A 20728-nucleotide genomic window follows, 5' to 3' on the forward strand; every position below is an offset into this window, starting at 1 on the left:
CCCCCTATATTATAACTCCCTTGTACTCCCTTGCATTTATTCTGCACTTGTGGGTGTGTCTTGTTGAGTACGGTGGTTGTACTCAGTCTTGCTCAATTTTTCCCAAACCCAGAAGAGGAGTTCCTGGAAGATGAAGGCTTTGGTGTCTAGCTCGTGCCTGCCGTCAAGCGCCTGTGGTCGTCGCCCTAGTCTTCCGCTGTTTTTCGTTTGTCTTCATGTGTGCTGGGCCTTCGCCGCCCATGTAATAAATTAACTATTTACGCTTCCGCTTGTTAAACTCTGTATTGTATCAACTTTTGGTGTACCTTGCCTCCTGGGACAAGGAATAATACACGCACGTAAGGAACGCCCGTTGGGTTATTTCCGGTCGTGACATGGAGCTACTACGCCCCCGTCCTCTCGTGCGTTGACCTCCTCCACAGAAGTCTCATTTACTTTAGCACTTGGTCCCTCGCCATCATCCATGTTCATCTGCCCACCTGGATCCTTCGGGTGAACAAACGGAACCAAAGCTAGAGGCCACCCGCGTTGCAATGCATTTTCCAAATACCATCTCCACACTCGAGAGTTTTGAACTGGCATTAGTTCCCAATAAAAACCCTCAGTTGCCCGACTTACTATAACATTGATTGTTATGTCACTTGTCTGTGGATCAACTCTCAAACCCCTCATTAACCATCCTTTTATAGAAGGTACACTCCTCTCAGCCGGTCTATCAATTCCCCTTTCTGATACAATAAAATATGACAGATCTACCCCAGTTGGCCCGTAACGGACGTTTCCTGGTCCATGGTAAACTTGGAATATTTGTTTATTCGACATATCTGTCAACGAAATAACTAGATCATATTACTCTTTCATGCAATAAACATCTACAACGTAATATCTTCTTGTGTAAGCCAATGCAACGGTAATGTATTGATTCCAAACTAGCAGATCTACGTAGTTACCGATATCTACAATACGCACTTCTAGATTAGTACAACTAAAACCCTAAAAATATAATGCATTTATTCAAACAAATTTTTAAAAAATACACACTATTTAACTCAATAGTCACATATAGGATCTATGAATATTACCTGAAATCGGCGTCTGAATCCGACAGGGCTTCGTCCCTTCTTCTCTTCTCCTCCCCTCTCTTCTTGTTTTTTTTTCACTGGATTTGAGGGGGGAGGAATGAGGGCTGGGGGCTGAGCGGCAGGCCTTTTATAGGCAACAAGGCCTGCCGCCCGGCCAGAGGGCGGCAAGGGGCCGCCTGCAAAATGGCCGGCCCCGACTGGCTTTTTTGCATTCGGGCCCCTTGCCGCCCTGCGGCAAGGGTTTTCCTGCAAAAAACCCTCCCTCTGTCACCGCCCGTTCCTCTCCCGTTTGCCACGTCAGCTTGCCGCCCCAGAGGTGGGCGGCAGGGTCTATTTTTGTAAATTTTTTTTGCCGATATATTATTTCTGTAAATATTTTAAAAAAAATCTAAAACCGAAAAAAATTCGGTAGGTTCCCATCTTCCCAACCGAACTCAGCCCAAAAGCCCAAACATCCAAAGGCCGAAGCGGGCCCAACTCCCATGCATGTAGGCCGAAGCTCCCAGAAGATGCCACTCCTCCCCTCCCCGCTCGGATCTCTCTCCGCCGCCGCCACCGCCGCCCCACGCCGCGCCGCCGCGGCTGCCGGGCTCTCGCCGCTCCTACTCCGGCGCCGCGCCCCTATCGCCGGCGCTCTCCTCTTCCTCAGCCTCGGCGCCTTCGCAGGGTAACGCGCCTCTCCAATCAATCTAGGAGGATTCCGCAGTTTGACCGGTGCTAACTATTGTTCATAGGATTCGATGGGATTCAAAGATTTGGTCATATGATTCGAAATGAATGGGGACGGTTTGAGTTCTTGGTTGCTCACAGAAGTGATGTATAGGAACTATTGTGCCGATTGTGCTTAAATGCGAAGTGCTTCACTCTTTTTACCTTGATGGAGGATGGGAGTGGTGTTATATTTACAGCCTAGTTACATCAAAGTAATGTAGTCACTTTGGATTTGTTTTCTGGACTGGTAAATAACCAGTATGGGAACTTTACAGGGTGAGAAGTCTCAGCTCTTCAGCTTCTGCTCGAATGGAGTCTACTTCCACCACTGTGCCTTCCATTGTTGTGTATGTGACAGTTCCTAATAAAGAAGCAGGTACATTGTTTATATGTGACACTAGACCTGTACTTTTGTGATAACTTTGTTACTAAATTTGTAGTTTTGTGATAGTCCACCTTAAATCTGCAGTTCTGTGAGAAAATTAAATCTGTAATTTTGTGATACATCATCTCAAATCTATAGTTTTATGATAATTTGGCTAAAATATACTTCCTCCGTTTCACAATGTAAGTCATTCTAGCATTTCCCACATTCATAGTGATGTTAATGAATCTAGACATATATATCTATCTAGATTCATTAACATCAATATGAATGTGGGAAATGCTAGAATGACTTACATTGTGAAATGGAGGAAGTATGTAGTTTTGTGAAATTTACTCTGTGTTTTATTGTCATTTAATTGTACCTGTTGTTAACACCCAAATTCGGCACCTAGATTCGAAATAGGAAAACATCGCCAAAATTTGGAAATGATTGGTTTCCTTCACAGAGCCGATCTGACCGCTGCCTATGGGTCGGTCTTACCGGTGGTGTGTGGCCGGTCAGACCGATTCCAAGTTGAATTTCACCAAGTCTCGGGTTTCCTTGCTTGGGTTTCCTTGCTTGGTGAGGTATTTTTAAAGTTCTAATTGGTCTCTACCCTGAGTTTGATGTGGAGGAGATTGTAGGAGGCAAGACCAACCCCTTTATAAGGAACAAGACCAAGGCCGGTTCAATTGAACACACAATCTACTTTGAACACAATTAGCCAATTGAATCACTTTTTCAATATCATGTCTACTTTTTTGCTTAGTTCTAGCCTAGTTTTGTTCATCTTTGTCGATTTGCGCAGTAAATCGCCCACCTTCGCTGTGAGAGTGCGAAATCCCTCTGTAGGTTCGGCCCGTAAACCCTGTTCGCCCACAAGACGGGTGTTTATCCTTGTTTCATCTAAATTGGCTCCGCTAGCCTGTTTAATCTTGCAAAACCCATCTTGGTTTAGCTTTGTCTAGATCAAGGTGTTTGACGACTCCATATCACCGCAAGGCATTTAGGTGTCTCGATCGTGCTTGTCGACTTGAGCAAACAAGTTGTCAACACCTGTGCTGAACAAAGTAGAGATTATTTCCTCACCCCATTGACTATTTTAGTAGCTTCCATTCAAGAATAGCTTCTATTATGCTACTCAGCGGTCCTAGCTGTACTCATAACTATATTATTTTGATAAGTTTGATCTTTTTCTTTAGCAGCATTAGATGATTGCCTTTCTCATTTTTTTATACAGGAAAGAGGCTAGCTGGGAGCATTATAAGTGAGAAGCTTGCTGCTTGTGTGAACATAGTGCCTGGTGAGAACTACATCCTCTCTTCTTTTTTTGTGTTTTTTTTTCTGTCCGCAGCTATCGATGCACTGAACTATGCCTGGTGGGAACTACGTCCTCTCTCTTTTTTCTCTATCTGCATCTATAGATGCACTGAACTAAGCGAACAAGCAAATTGGCTGGACTTTATATAGTGGAGTTCAATGCGAATCCATCATATTCAGTTCTGTTTCCATGGAAATTCTGCATATTGAACTTTGGTCAACTGAATGTTCAAAAACAACTTTAACCAACTGGCTTCTCTATTTCTTGAGAAACGTAATCAATGAAGTGCTCATATTTGTCTAGTAATCAGAATTTCTAACAGTTGCCTTGCCATGACTATGGTAATGCGGGAAAAGGTGTTCACCTGTATGACCATGTGGCATTTGACAATTCTGAAACATTGATGCAGACATGTGCCTCTTCCTGTAAGCATCATTTGGCCATGTCGAGCTCCACAACAACAGCACTGTTGGAATTACACTTGATGAAAGGGGCTCAATTTAGAACATCGCGGGATGAAACTCACACTAATTAATGTCATGGGCTTTGGGCCGGGAGTCCTAGGCCCATGAGATAGAATTAGGGTTTGTTAGGATTAGATAAGGTTTGTTAGGATTAGATTAAGTAGCCCTCCATCTATATAAGGAGGGATCCTATCCCAGGTCAGTTAGGCATTAGATCAATATTTATCTTAGTGCCCATCGGCCTGCCTTCTCAGTGCGACGGAGAGCGTCGCGCCGTTTAGGTTCAGGACCGTATTCCTTGTTCGTGACAACTTGGTATCAGAGCTTCGGTTCTGTGCCCATGGGTGCCGAGATCACTGCGGTTCCCAACATTAGCGAAGGTCTTGCCGAGATCTCGAAGAAGATGATGAACTTGGCGGCGCAACTCCGGGCCTTGGCGGCTCAGTCAACCGAGCCGGCTGCTTTCCTTGAGGAGGCCGAACCATTATACCGGCATGCGGTGGCCTTGCGTCCGCGAGGGCGCGCGGCGCCAAGTCCGGGAGTGGCTGCGCAACCTCGACCTTGCCGCTGGGACTGGCGATGGCGCCGTCGCCATTGGCGCCCTCAATGGTGGTGGAGAAGAAGACAGCGACACAACACGACTTGGGTGTCCGGTTCTCGGGCACGATTTCCAGGCGATGCGACGCGGTTTCCGCAGTTGGTGGCGCAAATTCTGGCAACGGTTGGAGCAAAGCCAGGCGGCGTGCATGCGGCTCGAGTCGCGAGCGCGACGGGTGGGCGTGGCACTCGTGCGTCGCGATGGCGTAGATTGCGCCGGGTCCACACGTTGGTTCGTGAAGCTCGCGGCTCGATCACGGCTGCATCGTTTCTGGCGGCGTGGCCTCGTGAAGAACAAGAGGATAGGGTTTCTGTCCTCTCCCAATTGGGTTGGCTGGTCTGGTCTGGGTGGTTTCCACGTTGGCCCATGAAGCATCCGAGTCAACTATTTATTCCTTTGCTGTTGGGCTGGACAAGTGGGCTTCGGTGGGAGGCATGCTCAGGGTTTCTGTAGGACCAGGTCCTCCTGCGCATGAATTGTTTCTTATTTTTGTTCATAATAAAAGCCGAGATGTAAAAGGCTTAAGAGTCTTAGTTTAGGTTATGGTGTTTTGTTTGAGTCTAGCAGGGTCCGCTGCAACTCGAGGACGAGCTGCTCAAAAAGAGGGGAGTAATGTCATGGGCTTTGGGCCGGGAGTCCTAGGCCCATGAGATAGAATTAGGGTTTGTTAGGATTAGATAAGGTTTGTTAGGATTAGATTAAGTAGCCCTCCATCTATATAAGGAGGGATCCTATCCCAGGTCAGTTAGGCATTAGATCAATATTTATCTTAGTGCCCATCGGCCTGCCTTCTCAGTGCGACGGAGAGCGTCGCGCCGTTTAGGTTCAGGACCGTATTCCTTGTTCGTGACAATTAAGGGCTGAAAAGAAATTGCTTTATGAATATAAACGTGGTGGTAGGTCTATTAGAAATGGAACTAAGTGGTTTTTCTTGATAACTACAACTTGGCTTTTGACAAGAAACGGAAAGTACATTCTCTAGCTTGTGGTAGCTGTCTAGCTGAAGCTCGACATATTTGGTCTTTGATTGTCTTATTGGTTGGACCCTCAATGCAACATCAGACGTTTATTAAAAAATACTGTAGCTGTTGGCAATAGCTCTTCTTTGTGCATAGGCACTGGAATGTGGTATGGAGTGGACACGATGATGTGTTGTTACATGCATGCGGCAGCATGCTATTGTGTATCGCGCACTTTGCAATATAATGGGACTTCATCTAAAGAGAGACAAAATAATGGAATTGCTAAGCTGAGATATCTATATTTATCCTCTCTATTAGTTTTATTCTGATTCATGATTTTTTGGCCTACTTTCTATCTTACATTACATTAACATCGACTCATTTTATTTAGTTTTTAATTTTCTGTGTCCCTCTTTCCAGGTATTGAATCTGTTTACTGGTGGGAAGGAAAGGTACATTTCTATTCCTTCTTTGGGATAGGTTGATTTCAAGCTTTAGCTGTTCATTTAGCTTTGCACTCTCACTATACTCCTTTAGGTCAATGAGCGTTTTGCCTATTCCCTTATGTAAAAAGATATTTAGTGATCAGCGGATATCTTTTTGCAGGTGCAAACTGATGCTGAAGAACTGCTCATCATAAAGACAAGGGAGTCTCTTCTTGATGCGTTGACCGAACACGTGAAAGCCAACCATGAGTATGAGTAAGTTCTTTTCTGTCCATCAATTTTCATCTGTTTGTCAGTATATACTGACAGGTCGTAAACCTAAAATTTCTCTCTTGTCGTGATCTGAGATTCACTACTTGATTTCCCAATGCAGCGTTCCTGAAGTCATCGCGCTGCCCATAAAAGGAGGCAACCTCAAGTACCTGGAGTGGCTAAAGAACAGCACTAGGGAAAGCTAACTCTGTGCCGTGGCATGCTTTTTCACTACATTTCGAAGCGTCTGGTGATACGTATACTCTGCATCTCCATGGCTTCGGTGTGAAGTGTGATGGATTTTCCTATCTTTTACAGCTTATGTCAAATAAACTGTAGTAGCGTGCGTGCATGGCAGATGTTGTACATGAAACCCTCTCGTGTTTGTGGAGTTAGACGACATTTCGTTTCTATTTGATTTTTTTTTGGGTGAAGTCATGAATCTGTCATCTGTGTTATCACCTTTCCCATGTCAAACCCATCTTGAATGGTGGCTTGGCGTGAGGTTGGTTTCGCTGTGAGTGCCCCAGTTAAAAGTGAATGCTTCTGGTCTGGTTGCACCGTAGCATATGCAATCAGGTCTTGTCTTCCTACAATCACAATATCTCCTCTACCGAAATCATCAATCAGTAACTCCCCTAACCATCCCCTTTTTCTCCGTTTTTTCTTTTTTTTTTTGGGGTTCCTTGTTTAATTTACACGTTCTCTTGCTGCTTTAGGCTCCTCATGCAGATTAACTTGACTGCTATTAAGCAGTTTTCCGGTTAGTGTACCGTTCAAAGATTACCAAGCTTTGCTTGTGTCCGGTGCCATCAACCGGGTGTGGGATGTTATGGCGTGCATGCAGGCCACGTATGCTCTATGCGTTTTATCATAATCACAATACCTCCTCTGCTGAGCACTGATACATTCATCTCAAAAGAAGCATGTGGATCATTATAGCTAGTGTACAGATGCATGTGGTCTCTGTGTACTCATCTATGAAAATTGTATGGCTCTATTTACACCTGGCAATTTAGATACCCTTCATATTATTGGTATCAAATTTTGACTGCACCATCTCTACATCAAAAGCGCATCCATCCTCTTCCCAGTGTGTTCTATCCTCAATATACCCCAACCAATCCCCAATTATATGAGCCTGATTGTGCAAAGCATGGACACACTAGTTTCCAGAGCATACTACATTCTGGTGAATAGCCGTGAATTACAAATTATGCAAAGGAGCATCATAGGAAGTTTACACGCCTAGGATGCCAGTCAAAACACACATAAACATATATATAGACAAACATTTGACAGTTACATTACAGAAGAAATCTATCTGAAGAAACATACAAACAGCATGGCACTCGAAATTTTAAAAAGACAATATTTTTCACCGACACTCTGACTATAGCATCTTTCAGAGATGACAGCAGCATCACACACAAGACCCTTAATCGTCCTTGTACTAATGTGATTGGTTGATCAGGCAAGATGCAAAGTAGCCTTGATCTTCTCGAGTAACTGCATCAGCTTCAATCAGCAGACTTGACACCTGAAAGATACACCCGAGATTGTATGACACTAGTCCCAATCAAGAACCCAGGCATCACCATTAGGCCAACTTTAGGCCTCTCTGCACCTTCATCTAGGATGATGTTCTTGACAACACTTTCCATGTGAATTTCGGAGAAGTCACTCCCCTTCTTCACTTGAAAGACCTTGACTTTTGGATCAAAGGAGTATGCCAGCCTGTGCAGTAACCATATCGACTTCGCTAACTTCAGAAATGCTTGATAGAAAGGTGTCCTCGGATGGCCACCGCTCATTACATAGTTTCTCTGATCCATGTTACCAAAGAAAGAGCCTTCCATTTTTGGGTGCACAAGTAATAGGTACTTGCTTCTGCAAAACTTCCCAAAAACCGAATCAGGATTTTGGCTCAAGACATCCAAAGGATCCATGGCTCGTACTGCAAGGAACTGATGGAAGAAAGCCTCATTGGAAACAGTAATGTTAGCAGCCTTAACAGAAAAGCTCTCTTCTTGGAAACCACCAAACATTCTTTGGCAAATATATGACTCGAAAGCATACTTTTTGTGAGCCCTCCTTGTGTAAACCACAGCAGGTTCAATTGCATTAGCAGCAGCATCAAGATCCCACCCTGCAGCTTTCATCATGTTGATCAAAGGCTTTGAAAAATCATGTATAGATTGGTATGCATTATCAACAGCAGATGTAAATAAACTTGGTGTCAACTCGATGGAAAAGTAGTTGTCTTCATCATCAGATTCCTCAGATTCCTTGTTGAGTAAGCCCCTTTGTTTCAGTTTCTTCTCAAGCTTTGATTTCCGAAGTTTAGCCTCATCGATTTGCTGCTGTAAATGTGTTATCTCAGTATCTCTAGTCTGGATTTGGGACTGGAACTTCTTTACCATGACCTCATATGTCTTCAGCAAGTTCTGTTGCTCTTGTATTTCAGAAAGCAGCCGTGCATCTTGAGGTGTTGCCGCTACAGGCTTAGGATTCTTTTCTCTGTAAGCATGCTTGAGCTCTGAGAGCTTCGTGAGCTCCTCTATGACAAGCTGATCTGCAGCCTGGATCTTGTCTGGGTCATATGGGGTGTGAGCTTCCTGCAGCTGAATGTATGCAGACTTTAAAGAGGATATATTGTTGAATATCCTTCCAATCATGGTGTCCATTGAGCCCATGTTCTGATTCATGTTTTCGTCAATTGGTTGAGGATGAACCTTCTGGTTGTTGCTATCATAATTTTGAGACTCCTTAGAGCCTGGCAGTACCATTACTTCTTCCCCACAGGATCAGCTAAATTAGTTGTTTTTAACCGACCAACCGATTGGCATCCACCTGAAAAGATACTATTCAAGTCAGGTCATACATTTACCACTAGACCTACAAATTGCATTCAACAAAAGTTATAACCAGATTTCTTCACCAACATAGCAATGGTTCATATTTCATAAGCAGTTCACATGCTAGCATGAGGCAAAAAAAAGATCCTCGCACAAAGTAAACCACGACAAGCATTCGATTGCTCTAACACATTTAACGTTTCAGCAAAAATTCTCCAGAGATACGACTGCATTCACGCCAAACAAAGGGAATCAAAATTAAACTACAAAATGAAGTTCAACTTTTGCAAAACCTAACATCAATCCAATCGATGGCCGGGTTACCCAAGGGGCACGATACGAACCACATTTTACTCATTCAGATCTTATTCTCCAGAGTCATCTCCAGTAACCCAACAATTGCAATGGAACAAGGATCCATTTGAAGCCATCTCCTGCGATAGCGCAAGTAGCCTACAGAGGGAAAGCTCATCAATCCCTTTCCTCCCCCTCTCTCACCCATCTCTCTGCAGTCACACTGTGACAGTGGTCGGCGAGCTTCATGGCTTCACCATCACATAATCCCCCAACCAAATCAATTTTGTTTTCACGGAAACACACGCTACAAGATGCTACTAGTACTCTCTACCACGCATAAAATAAAACGAAATGCACAAAGAACCGGATGCGTTAATTCGACGGGAAGAAACCCAATCCCAAATCGGACGGATTCCGAATCTAAGCCGCCCATCCATCCAGCGGCGTCGAGAAGGTTGGAGTGGAACAAGGGCCAAGGACAGAAGAACGAGGATATACCTTTCGATTCGAACCAGATGGGGGAGCAGGTCGGCCGCGTCGCGCCCCCCTCCGAAACCAGCTCGCCTTCGTCGCCGTCGCAGTCGTCGTCGGCCGTGCGCGCGGGGTAACCGCAGGCCCAGGCCACGCGGGAAGGAAGGGAGGAGGAGGAGGAGGCCACTCTCTCGGCGGTGGCGGCGGCGCGCGCGGGGAAGGACGCTCCGAGCTCGCGCGCCCGCAGATCGGGGGGGAAGACGGAGGCGAGTACGGCGTGTGGAGTGGAGAGGGAGGAGAGGGGAAAGAGGAGGAGGTGTGGCTGCGAGAAGGTGGAAGGGGCGGAGGGGTAATCTTGTCATTTTCGCTCTTCCTTTTTTTTTTCTGATTTTCCAGGCTTTTTCTTGTCCTATCCGTCTCAAAATGTAAGCGATTTTAGAGGTCGTGACACATTACTAAAAGGACCTATTTAAAGGAGTTTTTAGCAGTTGCATCTTCTCCTATAATCTCTAGCTACCAAAAGCTCTCCCTAACAACCCATCTTTTTACCAAGATTCTAAGAATCTATAGATGTAGAATCTGGAAAATGAACTAGAAGACAGAAGCTGGGTTTTCCAGCTTCTCCAGATTCTCACCAGCTAGCTTCTTAGCAGTTGCTTCTCAGAATCTTAAGCTCCACTAAACATGCCCATAATCTTGTTCTAGACAGATTATTCATATTTAGGTGTCATATCTCTCCAAAATCCCTTATATTTTAGGACATAGGGAATAAAAATCATGTAATACGCGTGGACTCACCCATGAAGGCACAAACGCATATCTTGCCCCTACGAGTACTTTTGGATGTCTGAGCTGATTTTTTTTTTTCATATTTTGAGATCACGGGCATAAGTATGAGCACCTTTATAATACTAGACCGGCATACTTTAAGATTGACTAAGTTCACCATGGGCATCTCGTTATTGACGGGTATATCACCTACAATTAGCTATAAATCTGAGCTCCGTATCAAGTCTAGGACTTAAACTCGGATAAACTGGTTCCACCATAAGAAATCTAACCAGTTAAGTTACGCTCGTTTCACTGTAAGATAGTAAAATTAATATTCGTGTATGTTGAGAATAATCACAGCAAATCTGATGATTGGGATTTTCTTTCGTTGAGGGTGTATAAAAATAAATGTTGTTGGTATGAAAAAAAATTAGGTTTTGGTTCTCATCTCCTGCATGGCCGACATAATTATCACAGCCTCCTAAGGTTAATAGAGTGCCCTATGGTCATTATCAGTACCCTATGGTCCAGAAAATACAGAGTTTGTTATAGTAGAGTAGTACCCGATTATCTCACAACTTAGACGAAGGTATAATTTTCTTGTTGAGCCCTCTTGGAGTTACTAGTAAATAAAGGGACTACTGCCTCCGTCCTAAAATATAATAACTTTTGGTTGGATGTGATATATTCTAGTACTATGAATCTGGATATACCCCTATCTAGATTCGTAGTATTAGAATATGTCCTATCCACCTAAAAATTACTATATTTTGGGACGGAGGGAATCTTATATATCCGAATTTTTCCCCCAAAAAGTCCTCATCCATGAGCAATTGAACACATTAATATTTTCTTTCCATATTTGCATGAATCTGAGCAAATCTAACTGTCCAAAACTATGTTAAAGTTATATATAAAAATTATACTATAGTAAAATGTAAGTTACAATGTAATTATATTGTATTTGTGTTTAACCAAGTTACTGAAGAAAATTTAAGACGTGTAGAAAAATCCAAAAAACAAAGTTACAAATTTTGCGGCAACTTATCCATCGCCGACGTCCGAAGTCTAATTATGCTTTCGCCAGTAACAATTTGCAATGGGCCAAATCTGGCCCACTGTAGGTATAATTATTCATTAGGCATGGGCCAAAGCCCAGTCCATGCGATCTGAAGCGGTGTTTGCTTCCTGTAAATTGTACAGGTTTTTACGAGAATTACACAAACAACTGAAGAAATCGTCAAATATTACTAGCCCGGAAGAGCAAACTTGATCTAGCAGCACTGAAAAATCATAAACAGTGACCCGGTAATTGCCAACATTATTTATACGTCACACTGAACAAAATAAATACCTGCAGGCTGCAGTTCATGTACACCCCATTACAAGAATGGAGAATGACTCTAATCACAGCAGAGAAAATAAAACAAAATCTTGAACATTTACGACAGATCATACTCTTGTCAGTTTGCATGGCTTTTAATTTGGCCGGATTCTTGTCCTGACAGAATGGATACAGCGAAAACACAGAAGATATGTCCATAATGAAAGCGATGCGAGTTGTATGGTACTACATAATGTACATTGGTACTACATGTTAGTGAATTCCATGTGGTTTTTGCGTACCAGAAGTTCTAGCTCCACTCTGTAACTCAGGAGTCAGACAGTGAAATGATGGCTCAGCTTAAACCATCAGATTTTGAGGAAACAAATATTTTTTCACAGGCAGGAATTGAAGTAACATAGCTCCATTTTTTTCCCCACTAGCACCTATACACAATGTTTGAAGCACATTGTTTAAAGCCACAACTTCTAGCCAAATAGTCACAAGTGGTGGAAAAAAAAAAGCACCAACTATACTAATCTGAAGCAGAACTGTGTATTGTATCCCCCCACTTTTTGTGAATTATGCTGGAAAGATTATATCTGATTTGGCCATACTATACTTTTATACCATTCATTTCTCACTAGCTGAAATACAAATATTTTTTTTGAAACAACGAAATACAAATAGTGAAAACAAGGATAAATGGTGAGTGAATGGTGGCCATATCAAACTCACAACATTGGCCTGCAAAATTTGACAGTTCTACTGATGAAGATGTCAAAGATCACAGACTGAAAATTGTGGCGCTGTGTTATCCTATCCCCAGTTGGATAACATAGCACCTTGGATATCCAATTTAAGACACAACAGTCACTGAAAGAATTTGGTCGCATTCAGCTGCAGGGCTCCGACACAAGAACTGAACGAACTGATCATCAGAAATCCTCAGGGCATCAGAAACTCACACACCAAAGGCAAATGAGTGCAAGCAAGCATGAAACTTTGTGTTCCATTCTAGTGATTAAATCAACAACAATAAACCAGAGGATAATCTCAAGTTGATATCACCATCCGACAAAACCGTGCACAAACAGAACAAGCTGAAACTAAAAACTAAAATTTATATATATTGGGGCCATAAAGTGGACATTTTCCAGCACCAAAAGACATAAAACCCACTTTACACTTCCAAGTCCAACCAAAAGGATCCACATTTGCCATTTCCACCACTATGCGCGATCACCTTCATACCATAGCCTTGTGCCATTAAGATAACCAAAAACTATGCATTGCTAAGCCCTAAAGGCCTACATTCCATCATAAGAAACTAAAACCTTGATAACTACACAGATACGAAGATTATATTACTGGTTACTATCCCAATTTTTTCAAACCATCCACCATGTTGAGCAGTTAGTAGTACTAAGCATTGAGTATATGATATTATGATCAGAAGGCGCACAACCTTTTTCACCACCTTCCCCAGCGATCACGAATTCAGGACATGGCGGTGAAGAGCTCGATCTCGTCGTCGCGGAACCCCAGCTCGCTCAGCTCCACCGACTCGTTGAGGTTGATGCCGGTGAAGCCCTTCTCGCCAATCCCGCCCTCCTGCACCTCCGGCTCGAGATCGATGATGGTGGCGGCGGCCGCGGCCTCCTCCTCCTCCTCCTCCTGCTCCGCCTCCACGCGGGCCCTCCCCTTGAGGGACACGCACATCTTCTTCCTCGACGTGGGGCCACCGGCGCGAGCGGGGGCGGGGGCGGGGGCGGCGGCGGTGGCGGGGGGAGGGGAGGGGGTCGGGGCGGAGTTGAAGGGGGTGAAGGGGGCCCACCCGTCGGCGGCGGCGGCGGGGGGGCCGAGCGGGAAGAAGGCCCAGGTGCAGAAGTACATGTCGGTGCCCGGGACGATGGGCGGCGCGGCGGGGAGCTCGGCGGCGGAGAAGGCGCGGCGGCAGGCGGCGGTCGGGCAGCGGAGGCGGCGCCCGGCGTAGTGGCGCGGGTAGGAGTGGACGTAGCAGCAGTGCGGGCACGCCGTCCAGAACGCCGCGGCGGAGGCGTCGCCGGCGGCGGTGGCGGAGGCCATGGGCGGCGCGGCGTTCGAGGGTTTTTCTCCGGTGGAAACGATGAAGCGGGAGAGTTGGGGGTTTTTGGGGGCAAATCGTAATATAGACGATGTCGCCGAGGAAGGGGGGTCGGTCAACTGGTCAACAATAGTCTTGTGTCTTTTGTGGATTGGCCCCTCTCTAGTTTTTTTTATTTTGGATTGGGGCTTCTTGGAATTGTGTAGTACACTGCAAGCCAGAGTTAATTGTGCTCTGCAAGCCAAAGTTACTCTCTCCGATATTTTTTTTCTTTTATGTTGGTTAGTTCAATCTTCAACTACACACATTTAAAGTATTAAATATAGACTAATAACAAAACAGATTACAGATTCCGCCTATAAATTGCGAGACGAATTTATTAAGCCTAATTAATCCGTCATTAGCAAATGTTTACTGTAGCATCACATTGTCAAATCATAGCTTAATTAGGCTTAAACGATTCGTCTCGCAATTTACATGCAAACTGTGTAATTAGTTTTTTTTCATCCATATTTAATACTCCACGCATGTGTCCAAACATTTGATGTGACGGAATTTTTAGAGGTTTGAAGGAACTAAACACTGTCTGTACTACTGCCTGAGTTTGTTATTTGGGTTGGGAATTCATCCATCGTGCACGTAAAACAAAGCAACTTATTAGTACATAATTAATTAAGTACTGGCTATTCTTTCTAAAAATAGATTATTACGATTTTTAAACAACTTTTGTGTATATTTTTTTTCGTAAACAACGTATCATTTAATGATTTAATTGTTTAAAAAGTGTGCACGTAAAAAACAAGGAAATTGAGTTGGCAGCTTCAACCAAAGAAAGCCTGTAAAGGTAGTACCACCGTAAAAGATAGTACTACGGCCTTGATCTACTTGATTAATTAAATATAAATTTTACCTTGTTTTTCATTAGCACATTTTTCAAACAGCTAAAAACTGTATTTCGTTATATACAAGTTGCTTTCTAATATTAAATAAATCCATTTTCTCAAGTTTGTAATAATTAAAATTTAATTAATGATGCATTAATGGCTTTCACGTTTTACGTGTCTATCACTTAATCTTTTTCGTCAGATCCAAACAACACCTCAAGCAATAGCTTCATCCCTTGTTTAGTTCCAAACTTTTTCTTCAAACATCTAACTTTTTCATCACATCAAAACTTTCCTACACACACAAACTTCCAACTTTTCCGTTACATCGTTCCAATTTCAATCAAACTTTTAATTTTATCGTGAACTAAACACAGAGGATTTCTGTTAGGCAAAGTTCATTTTGTCAAATTTCGGATTAGACAGGATGCTCGTTTATAAATAGACAGTAAGAAAAACTGCTCGATCGGATGAGTGAGATAACCTTAAAGGTAATTTTTAAGAGGTTAAAGTTCATTCTTTACTTTTCTTTAAAATCTCTATAAAATTACCTATTTCATAAGAATTTCAAAGGAAAGTATATTACTCAATCGTTTATTTAAAGGTCTTCCTATGAGTATTTCCTATAGAACTTTAAGTTTTTTATGTTTTTCCTACCAATAAAGGGGCCTTTAGCCTTACTACAATGACTCCATTGTCAAATCTTTGACAACAAACCAAATAAAACTTGAGTATTTTTGCATTGAGCATTTTATGTTGGTGTGGTTGGTTTAGGCATGGAACAACACACGTCCTTGGATCATCATCAACACATGCCCAATATGTTCCTAATCCCATAATTTTTTTTAATAATGGAATGTAACATCCCGGCCTTTATTCCGAAGAGCTACAGCTAATTATTACAAAAAGTAGCAAACTTAAAAAGACGTAGTCCAAAATAAAGCAAGCCAACCAACCAAAATTTAAAGAAGACCTAACATGACAAGGAAAACAATATTCCAGTCTATTGGTGAATCTCCATCCATAGTTGGCGAAAAGTTGCATAACCATTGTTTCAAGATTACGACATGCAACATTCAGGAAAACTCCATCTTCCTCATACTTTTGTAGTTGAACCCACTGTCGAAGCCAATATGTTGCCCTGAAAATTACCTACATATAGGAAACTGTCGGGTCCCAAAACTAATGATTCGGTAACCGACATATTAAAATTGTATCAAGCCCTAGATCAGTAGATTGATACAATTTCAATAATCTGGATCGTCTTTACATACATTTAGACATAGCTTTGAAGGAGATATTATTACATAAAGTAATAGGGTATTTACAAGATTGTGGCTAACTAGTGCAGCAAAAGCTTTGGAATAGACTAACTTTGCTGTTTTGCTATAGACTTAAACCATCTATCTAATCTAGACTTGAGAATTAGGTTGACATGAAACTAACTTATATAATTGAACTCCCAGCTTCGGCACAAACTCCAAATGGACTCTGAAAAAGGGGGTTGAAGCAAGGGTGAGTACAACGTACTCAGCAAGCTATTATATTTAATCAACAATGAATGTATGAATTGATAATATCTGTGTAAAGCTAGGTTTATTTGCAGAAAGCAGAGAATGTAGAAGTAGAAAACCTGTAATGTTTTAAATGCAGCAGTATTTAATAAAATTTTGAATTAGGTTTCTATCCAAGATGCCATAGTGAGTCCCAATGCCCGATAACCGCGAGCACAGCTATTCGAATAGTTTTAATAATATTCATACTGCAGTAGATGTACGCTTTACCTGCAATCCATGACGTGCCAAACACATTAGCCTTATCATGGCAAAGCTTTTCAGTTACTAACATCAGTGGTACCTGTTCCATGAACTCTAGTCCCCATGCGCTCTGAACGTAGCGTTATCAGCAGCGAGAGGAGTTCTGGCATTCCCGAGATCTTTAGAGAGAACTGATTGTATGACACCATGTCTTCGCAATTAGGGTTCACAAACAATTCATGATCATGATTTATCTCAAATAAATATTTACCTGCGCCTCGGTAAATATCACAATATTGCCCTTCGCGGCATAAATTTGCCTCCTGTGCGAGGACTTAAGAAGAACCACTATACAGAGGTACCACCTTTGCTAGATAACTTAATCAGCTAGGTCCATGCCCATACGAGAATTGCGGTCGTACTCATATGTTCTTCACATGTACTTGGCAGTCTTATGTCGGTTGGAACAGTACTAGCCACCCGGAAATCAACTATTTCTACCGTACTGTCCCAATCTAAGTTCATTATATTTTATGCAGTCTAACTAGGCAGAGCTAAGCAAAAGCTAGCATATATCTAGTTTGCTATATGTTCAAGTTATGCATTTGAAATCATGTATGACTAATACATAGAATAGAGATATAAGAATATAGGATCATTATGCTCAAAGGGAGGGAATAATAACTTCCCTTGCTCCAACGCAAACAAATCCGAGATAGGCAACCTGATTATCCGATCCTCGAAATACCACAGGTTGCCATCCAAAATAAAATAGACTCTACTAAGAAAGACGAAGAACCAAATTCAATAAAAATCATGAAATAGTAAGAAAGTGATAAAGAGCAAGAATGGCTAGGCTTGGGGTATAAATATCTCCGTTAAAGGGGTATAGGGTTCTAAAGGGTTGAAGGCTAAGGTGGAGAGGGGATCAGGCAACTAAGGTTGCTTATATTTCATGTGAATGCTTGGTTGCTAAAAGGATAGGATGTATATTGGATAATTGAACTGGTTCAGTTGGAATATGGCTAGTATTGGTTGGTGGTAGGTTCGGGTAGTATAATACCTAGGGTTTGGTTATATTTAAGCCGACTACGGAGTAGGGAAGCATATCGGTTAGGCTCTGTATAGGTTCTAGGAGAGTAGGTGGCTGAGTATAATGGATAGGCGATATTGGTAGGTGGGGTATTTGGATGACGGTTGGGTTTTAACCAACAAGGTGTTAGCTAGAGTTTAGTTGTTTAGGCCAATATTGAGGTAGGATAAATATCGGCTAGGGTTTTGGGTGTTTGCTAGTCATCGCTAGAGTTGGATAGTATAGCGACTAGATTTGGTATCATTTCTAGCTGGTGTCGATAGACATCATATCGGCTAGAAGAATAGGAGGTGGGTGCAGGTTTAGTGGGGTGGAAGTGTTACTCCGACAACCGTGAGTGGCGGTGGAGCGGCTAGAATCACACAGAGCTTGAGAGCGAACTGTGTAGCGTGCTGTGGAGGTCGAGGAAATAGTCAAGCTCCGACCATTGTACGCAGTGAGGCGTAGGGTGCCAGGAGCAGCACTTCAATCTTGGGTTTGGTTTATGCCGAGCTTTACAACCAACGGTTCGACGTTGGGGTCCGTAGACCACGCGAACGTCCCCATGGAAGGTGTAAAGTTCCAACCGGCGGCTTTTTAGTGGCTAAAGGGTATTTTAAAATAAAAGGAGATATTTGAAAAGCAAATGACATTTAAATAACTTAAGGAAATCTAAATAAAATCTTAAAATAGCAAATTTGGTATCAAAATATAGATTTTGAATTTAGATGACTTTAGGTCCAAGTTTGACTGGAATCGGATCTACGGTTTAGGAGACATGGGCTTCTAAAGTTTGGGATTTGAATTAAATAGAGAAAATGAGAAAAGTCACTGTACAGGGGACCCACCTGTCAGGCTTTTCTTTTTCTTTTTCTTTCTCTTCTTCTTCTTCTTCTTCCCGTCTCTTCCTTCTTCTTCTCTCCGGTCGAACAGAGAGGAGGAGGAGAGGGGCGTCGGGGCTCCAGTAATCGGAAGGCGGCGACGCCGACGGCCGGTGGTGTTCCCGGGTACAGCACACCTAGGTAAGGTAGTGGCCGGCAGAGGGGGTTAAGGGAATGGCCGGAACGACGAGCTCAAGACCGTGAACCGGCAGGAGAGAGAGAGCTCCGGTGGGGCTTGAAATGGGACGAAAGAGAAGGGGAAAAGTGGAAAAATGGATTCGCCGGAGTAAGGCAATGTTGGTGGTGAGAGGATTTGGTTAGTGGTGCTCCGGTGAGAGAGATCGGCCGACGGTGGCGGCAGCCGGTCTTGAGGAAGAGAGAGAGAAAGACAGAGCTCGAAGAGCTCGGATGGTGTGGAGGGGAAAAGGGGCGACCTCATCGTCTATTTATAGGCCGCGGAGGTCGGTTGCCGAAGGCGGTTGTGGAGGCGGTCGTCGACTCGGCCACGGCGACGCTGATGTGAAGGAAGAAAAGACGGCGCCGGCTTCATTCTCTGATTGGATGGCGACGGCGGCGCGTGCACGTGGTGGCTGCCGTATGGCTGGGCGGCGGCAGCAGAGAGGCACGGCACGGCGACGGCTTGGCGTGGTCGGCAAGTTGACGGCGGCGGCGGCGTGGAGAGAACGGCGGCCGATTTCTTAGCGGCGACGGAAGGTGTTGGCGGCGGCGTGCGCGTGTGCAACACGCGCACCTGGAGGCGGCTCGGCTATGGGCCGATTTGGGCCGGCTTGGGCTGAAGGGAGAAGAAAAAGGATTTCGGCCCAAAGTGAATAGAAACTTTTTCTGAATTTTGAAGGGGGTTTGGGTAATGGAATTGAATAGGATTTATATTTGAAAAGAATTTGAATAGGAAAGTTTGGAAGGAAATTATATTTGGATATAATTTCCAAAAGAGATATTTTCTAATTTGAGTGCAATATTTTTGGAAGTGGAATATAGTTGAATTTATATAGATGCACTCAAATGGGGGAGAGAGATATATAATTGGGAATGTGGGAGGAAAATGGAGGGAATGGAATAAATAAAATTTTAGCCCAAAATATGTGGTAGGAAATCTAGAATTAATTATGGGCTAAATGAGGTTTTGGATTTGGGATGGAAGGATGAAATATATCTTCTTGTGCCGAGGAGGAATCAAGCCATGGGAATTAAATTGGCGGCTAGATTGAAAGGAGGAATTTGGATACTTGAGATTTGTCAAGGGAACTAAGGATAGGTTTGGAATCAAAGGATGGGTCGACAATTAATTCCAATTAAAATCGGAATTACAAAGAGTTGGTTTGGAGGGTTTTCTTGGACCATAATTCATACAAATGAAAAGGGTTTTCAACTAAATTTGAATAAGAGGAATTTTGTCGAAAGAAGGTTTTAATTTAAAACCAAATCAAGAAACACCTTAATTTAACCAAATATATCTTTAAATGAAAAACACAAAAGAAGTTAAATACCATAGAGGGATTTTATGCAAGTTAGTTTTAGGAGGTCCCACTAATTATATTTTCCTAGGTTTAGGAAATTATTAAAAACATAAGAAGTGGCATGATGCAGGATTAGAAAATTGTAAATTTTCAGGATGTTACAGAAACAGATGGCGTTTTGTCAAAAACCCTATCATTTCTACACGACCACAGGGCTCAACATAAGGCAGATGTACCAACAAGTATCAATTTTCTCTTTTCTTTATCCACACCCTGAAGCCAACCGTCAAACATATGAGGTATGCTTCTAGGAGGGTGTAATCCAAAAGAAAACCGAGCAGCTCTCCAAATAAACTTTGCATAATGGCAATCCATAAACAAGTGTTGAATCGTCTTATTTTTCATGCAAAAACAACATCTTAAACACCCATTCCAATTCCGTCGCGTTAGATTATCCTTAGTTAAGACGACTCCTTTGAGCAAGTACCACATAAAGTTCTTAATCTTAAGCGGCATCTTAAGCTTCCAAATGAACTTATTTCTATCAATGTAACCATTACTAATTAAAGCTAAGTACATTGATCTTACCGAAAACTGGCTATTCTGATGATAATTCCATCTAAAACAATCACCAGTATCATCCAAC

General features: G+C 42.9%; 3 protein-coding genes and 1 long non-coding RNA gene across 6 annotated transcripts; 1 reads left to right on the plus strand and 3 right to left on the minus strand.

Moving 5' to 3' along the window:
• Positions 1-1551: 1551 nt before the first annotated feature.
• Positions 1552-6799, plus strand: LOC4348499 (protein CutA 1, chloroplastic-like). 2 transcript variants are annotated; one of them, XM_066304436.1, is made up of 6 exons: positions 1552-1749; positions 1817-2169; positions 3401-3463; positions 5926-5957; positions 6112-6206; positions 6325-6799. In XM_066304436.1, exons 2-6 carry the CDS (start codon positions 2103-2105, stop codon positions 6407-6409), a joined length of 342 nt encoding a protein of 113 aa, XP_066160533.1. In that variant the 5' UTR covers positions 1552-1749; positions 1817-2102; the 3' UTR covers positions 6410-6799. The 2 variants fall into 2 exon arrangements, with proteins under 2 accessions (XP_066160533.1, NP_001410868.1); NM_001423939.1 differs by having other exon boundaries at positions 2069-2169.
• Positions 6800-7350: 551 nt separating this feature from the next.
• On the minus strand, positions 7351-10155 carry LOC4348500 (protein GRAVITROPIC IN THE LIGHT 1). 2 transcript variants are annotated; one of them, NM_001423940.1, is made up of 2 exons: positions 9857-10155; positions 7351-9067 (listed from the first exon to the last, which is right to left on the minus strand). In NM_001423940.1, exon 2 carries the CDS (start codon positions 8990-8992, stop codon positions 7724-7726), a length of 1269 nt encoding a protein of 422 aa, NP_001410869.1. In that variant the 5' UTR covers positions 8993-9067; positions 9857-10155; the 3' UTR covers positions 7351-7723. The 2 variants fall into 2 exon arrangements, with proteins under 2 accessions (NP_001410869.1, XP_066160534.1); XM_066304437.1 differs by having other exon boundaries at positions 7458-9056; positions 9857-10115.
• Positions 10156-13028: 2873 nt separating this feature from the next.
• Positions 13029-14068, minus strand: LOC107278330 (uncharacterized). The gene has a single exon (XM_015758432.3). The coding sequence runs from the start codon at positions 14010-14012 to the stop codon at positions 13425-13427; it is 588 nt and encodes a 195-aa protein (XP_015613918.1). The 5' UTR covers positions 14013-14068; the 3' UTR covers positions 13029-13424.
• A 1648-nt stretch (positions 14069-15716) lies between these two features.
• On the minus strand, positions 15717-19019 carry LOC4348501 (uncharacterized). Its single transcript, XR_001540301.3, has 2 exons — positions 18572-19019; positions 15717-16385 (listed from the first exon to the last, which is right to left on the minus strand). It is a non-coding gene; the product is annotated as an uncharacterized lncRNA (long non-coding RNA).
• Between the last annotated feature and the right edge of the window lie 1709 nt (positions 19020-20728).

This window comes from Oryza sativa, chromosome 10, assembly GCF_034140825.1.
Source record: "Oryza sativa Japonica Group chromosome 10, ASM3414082v1".
NCBI lineage: Eukaryota > Viridiplantae > Streptophyta > Magnoliopsida > Poales > Poaceae > Oryza > Oryza sativa.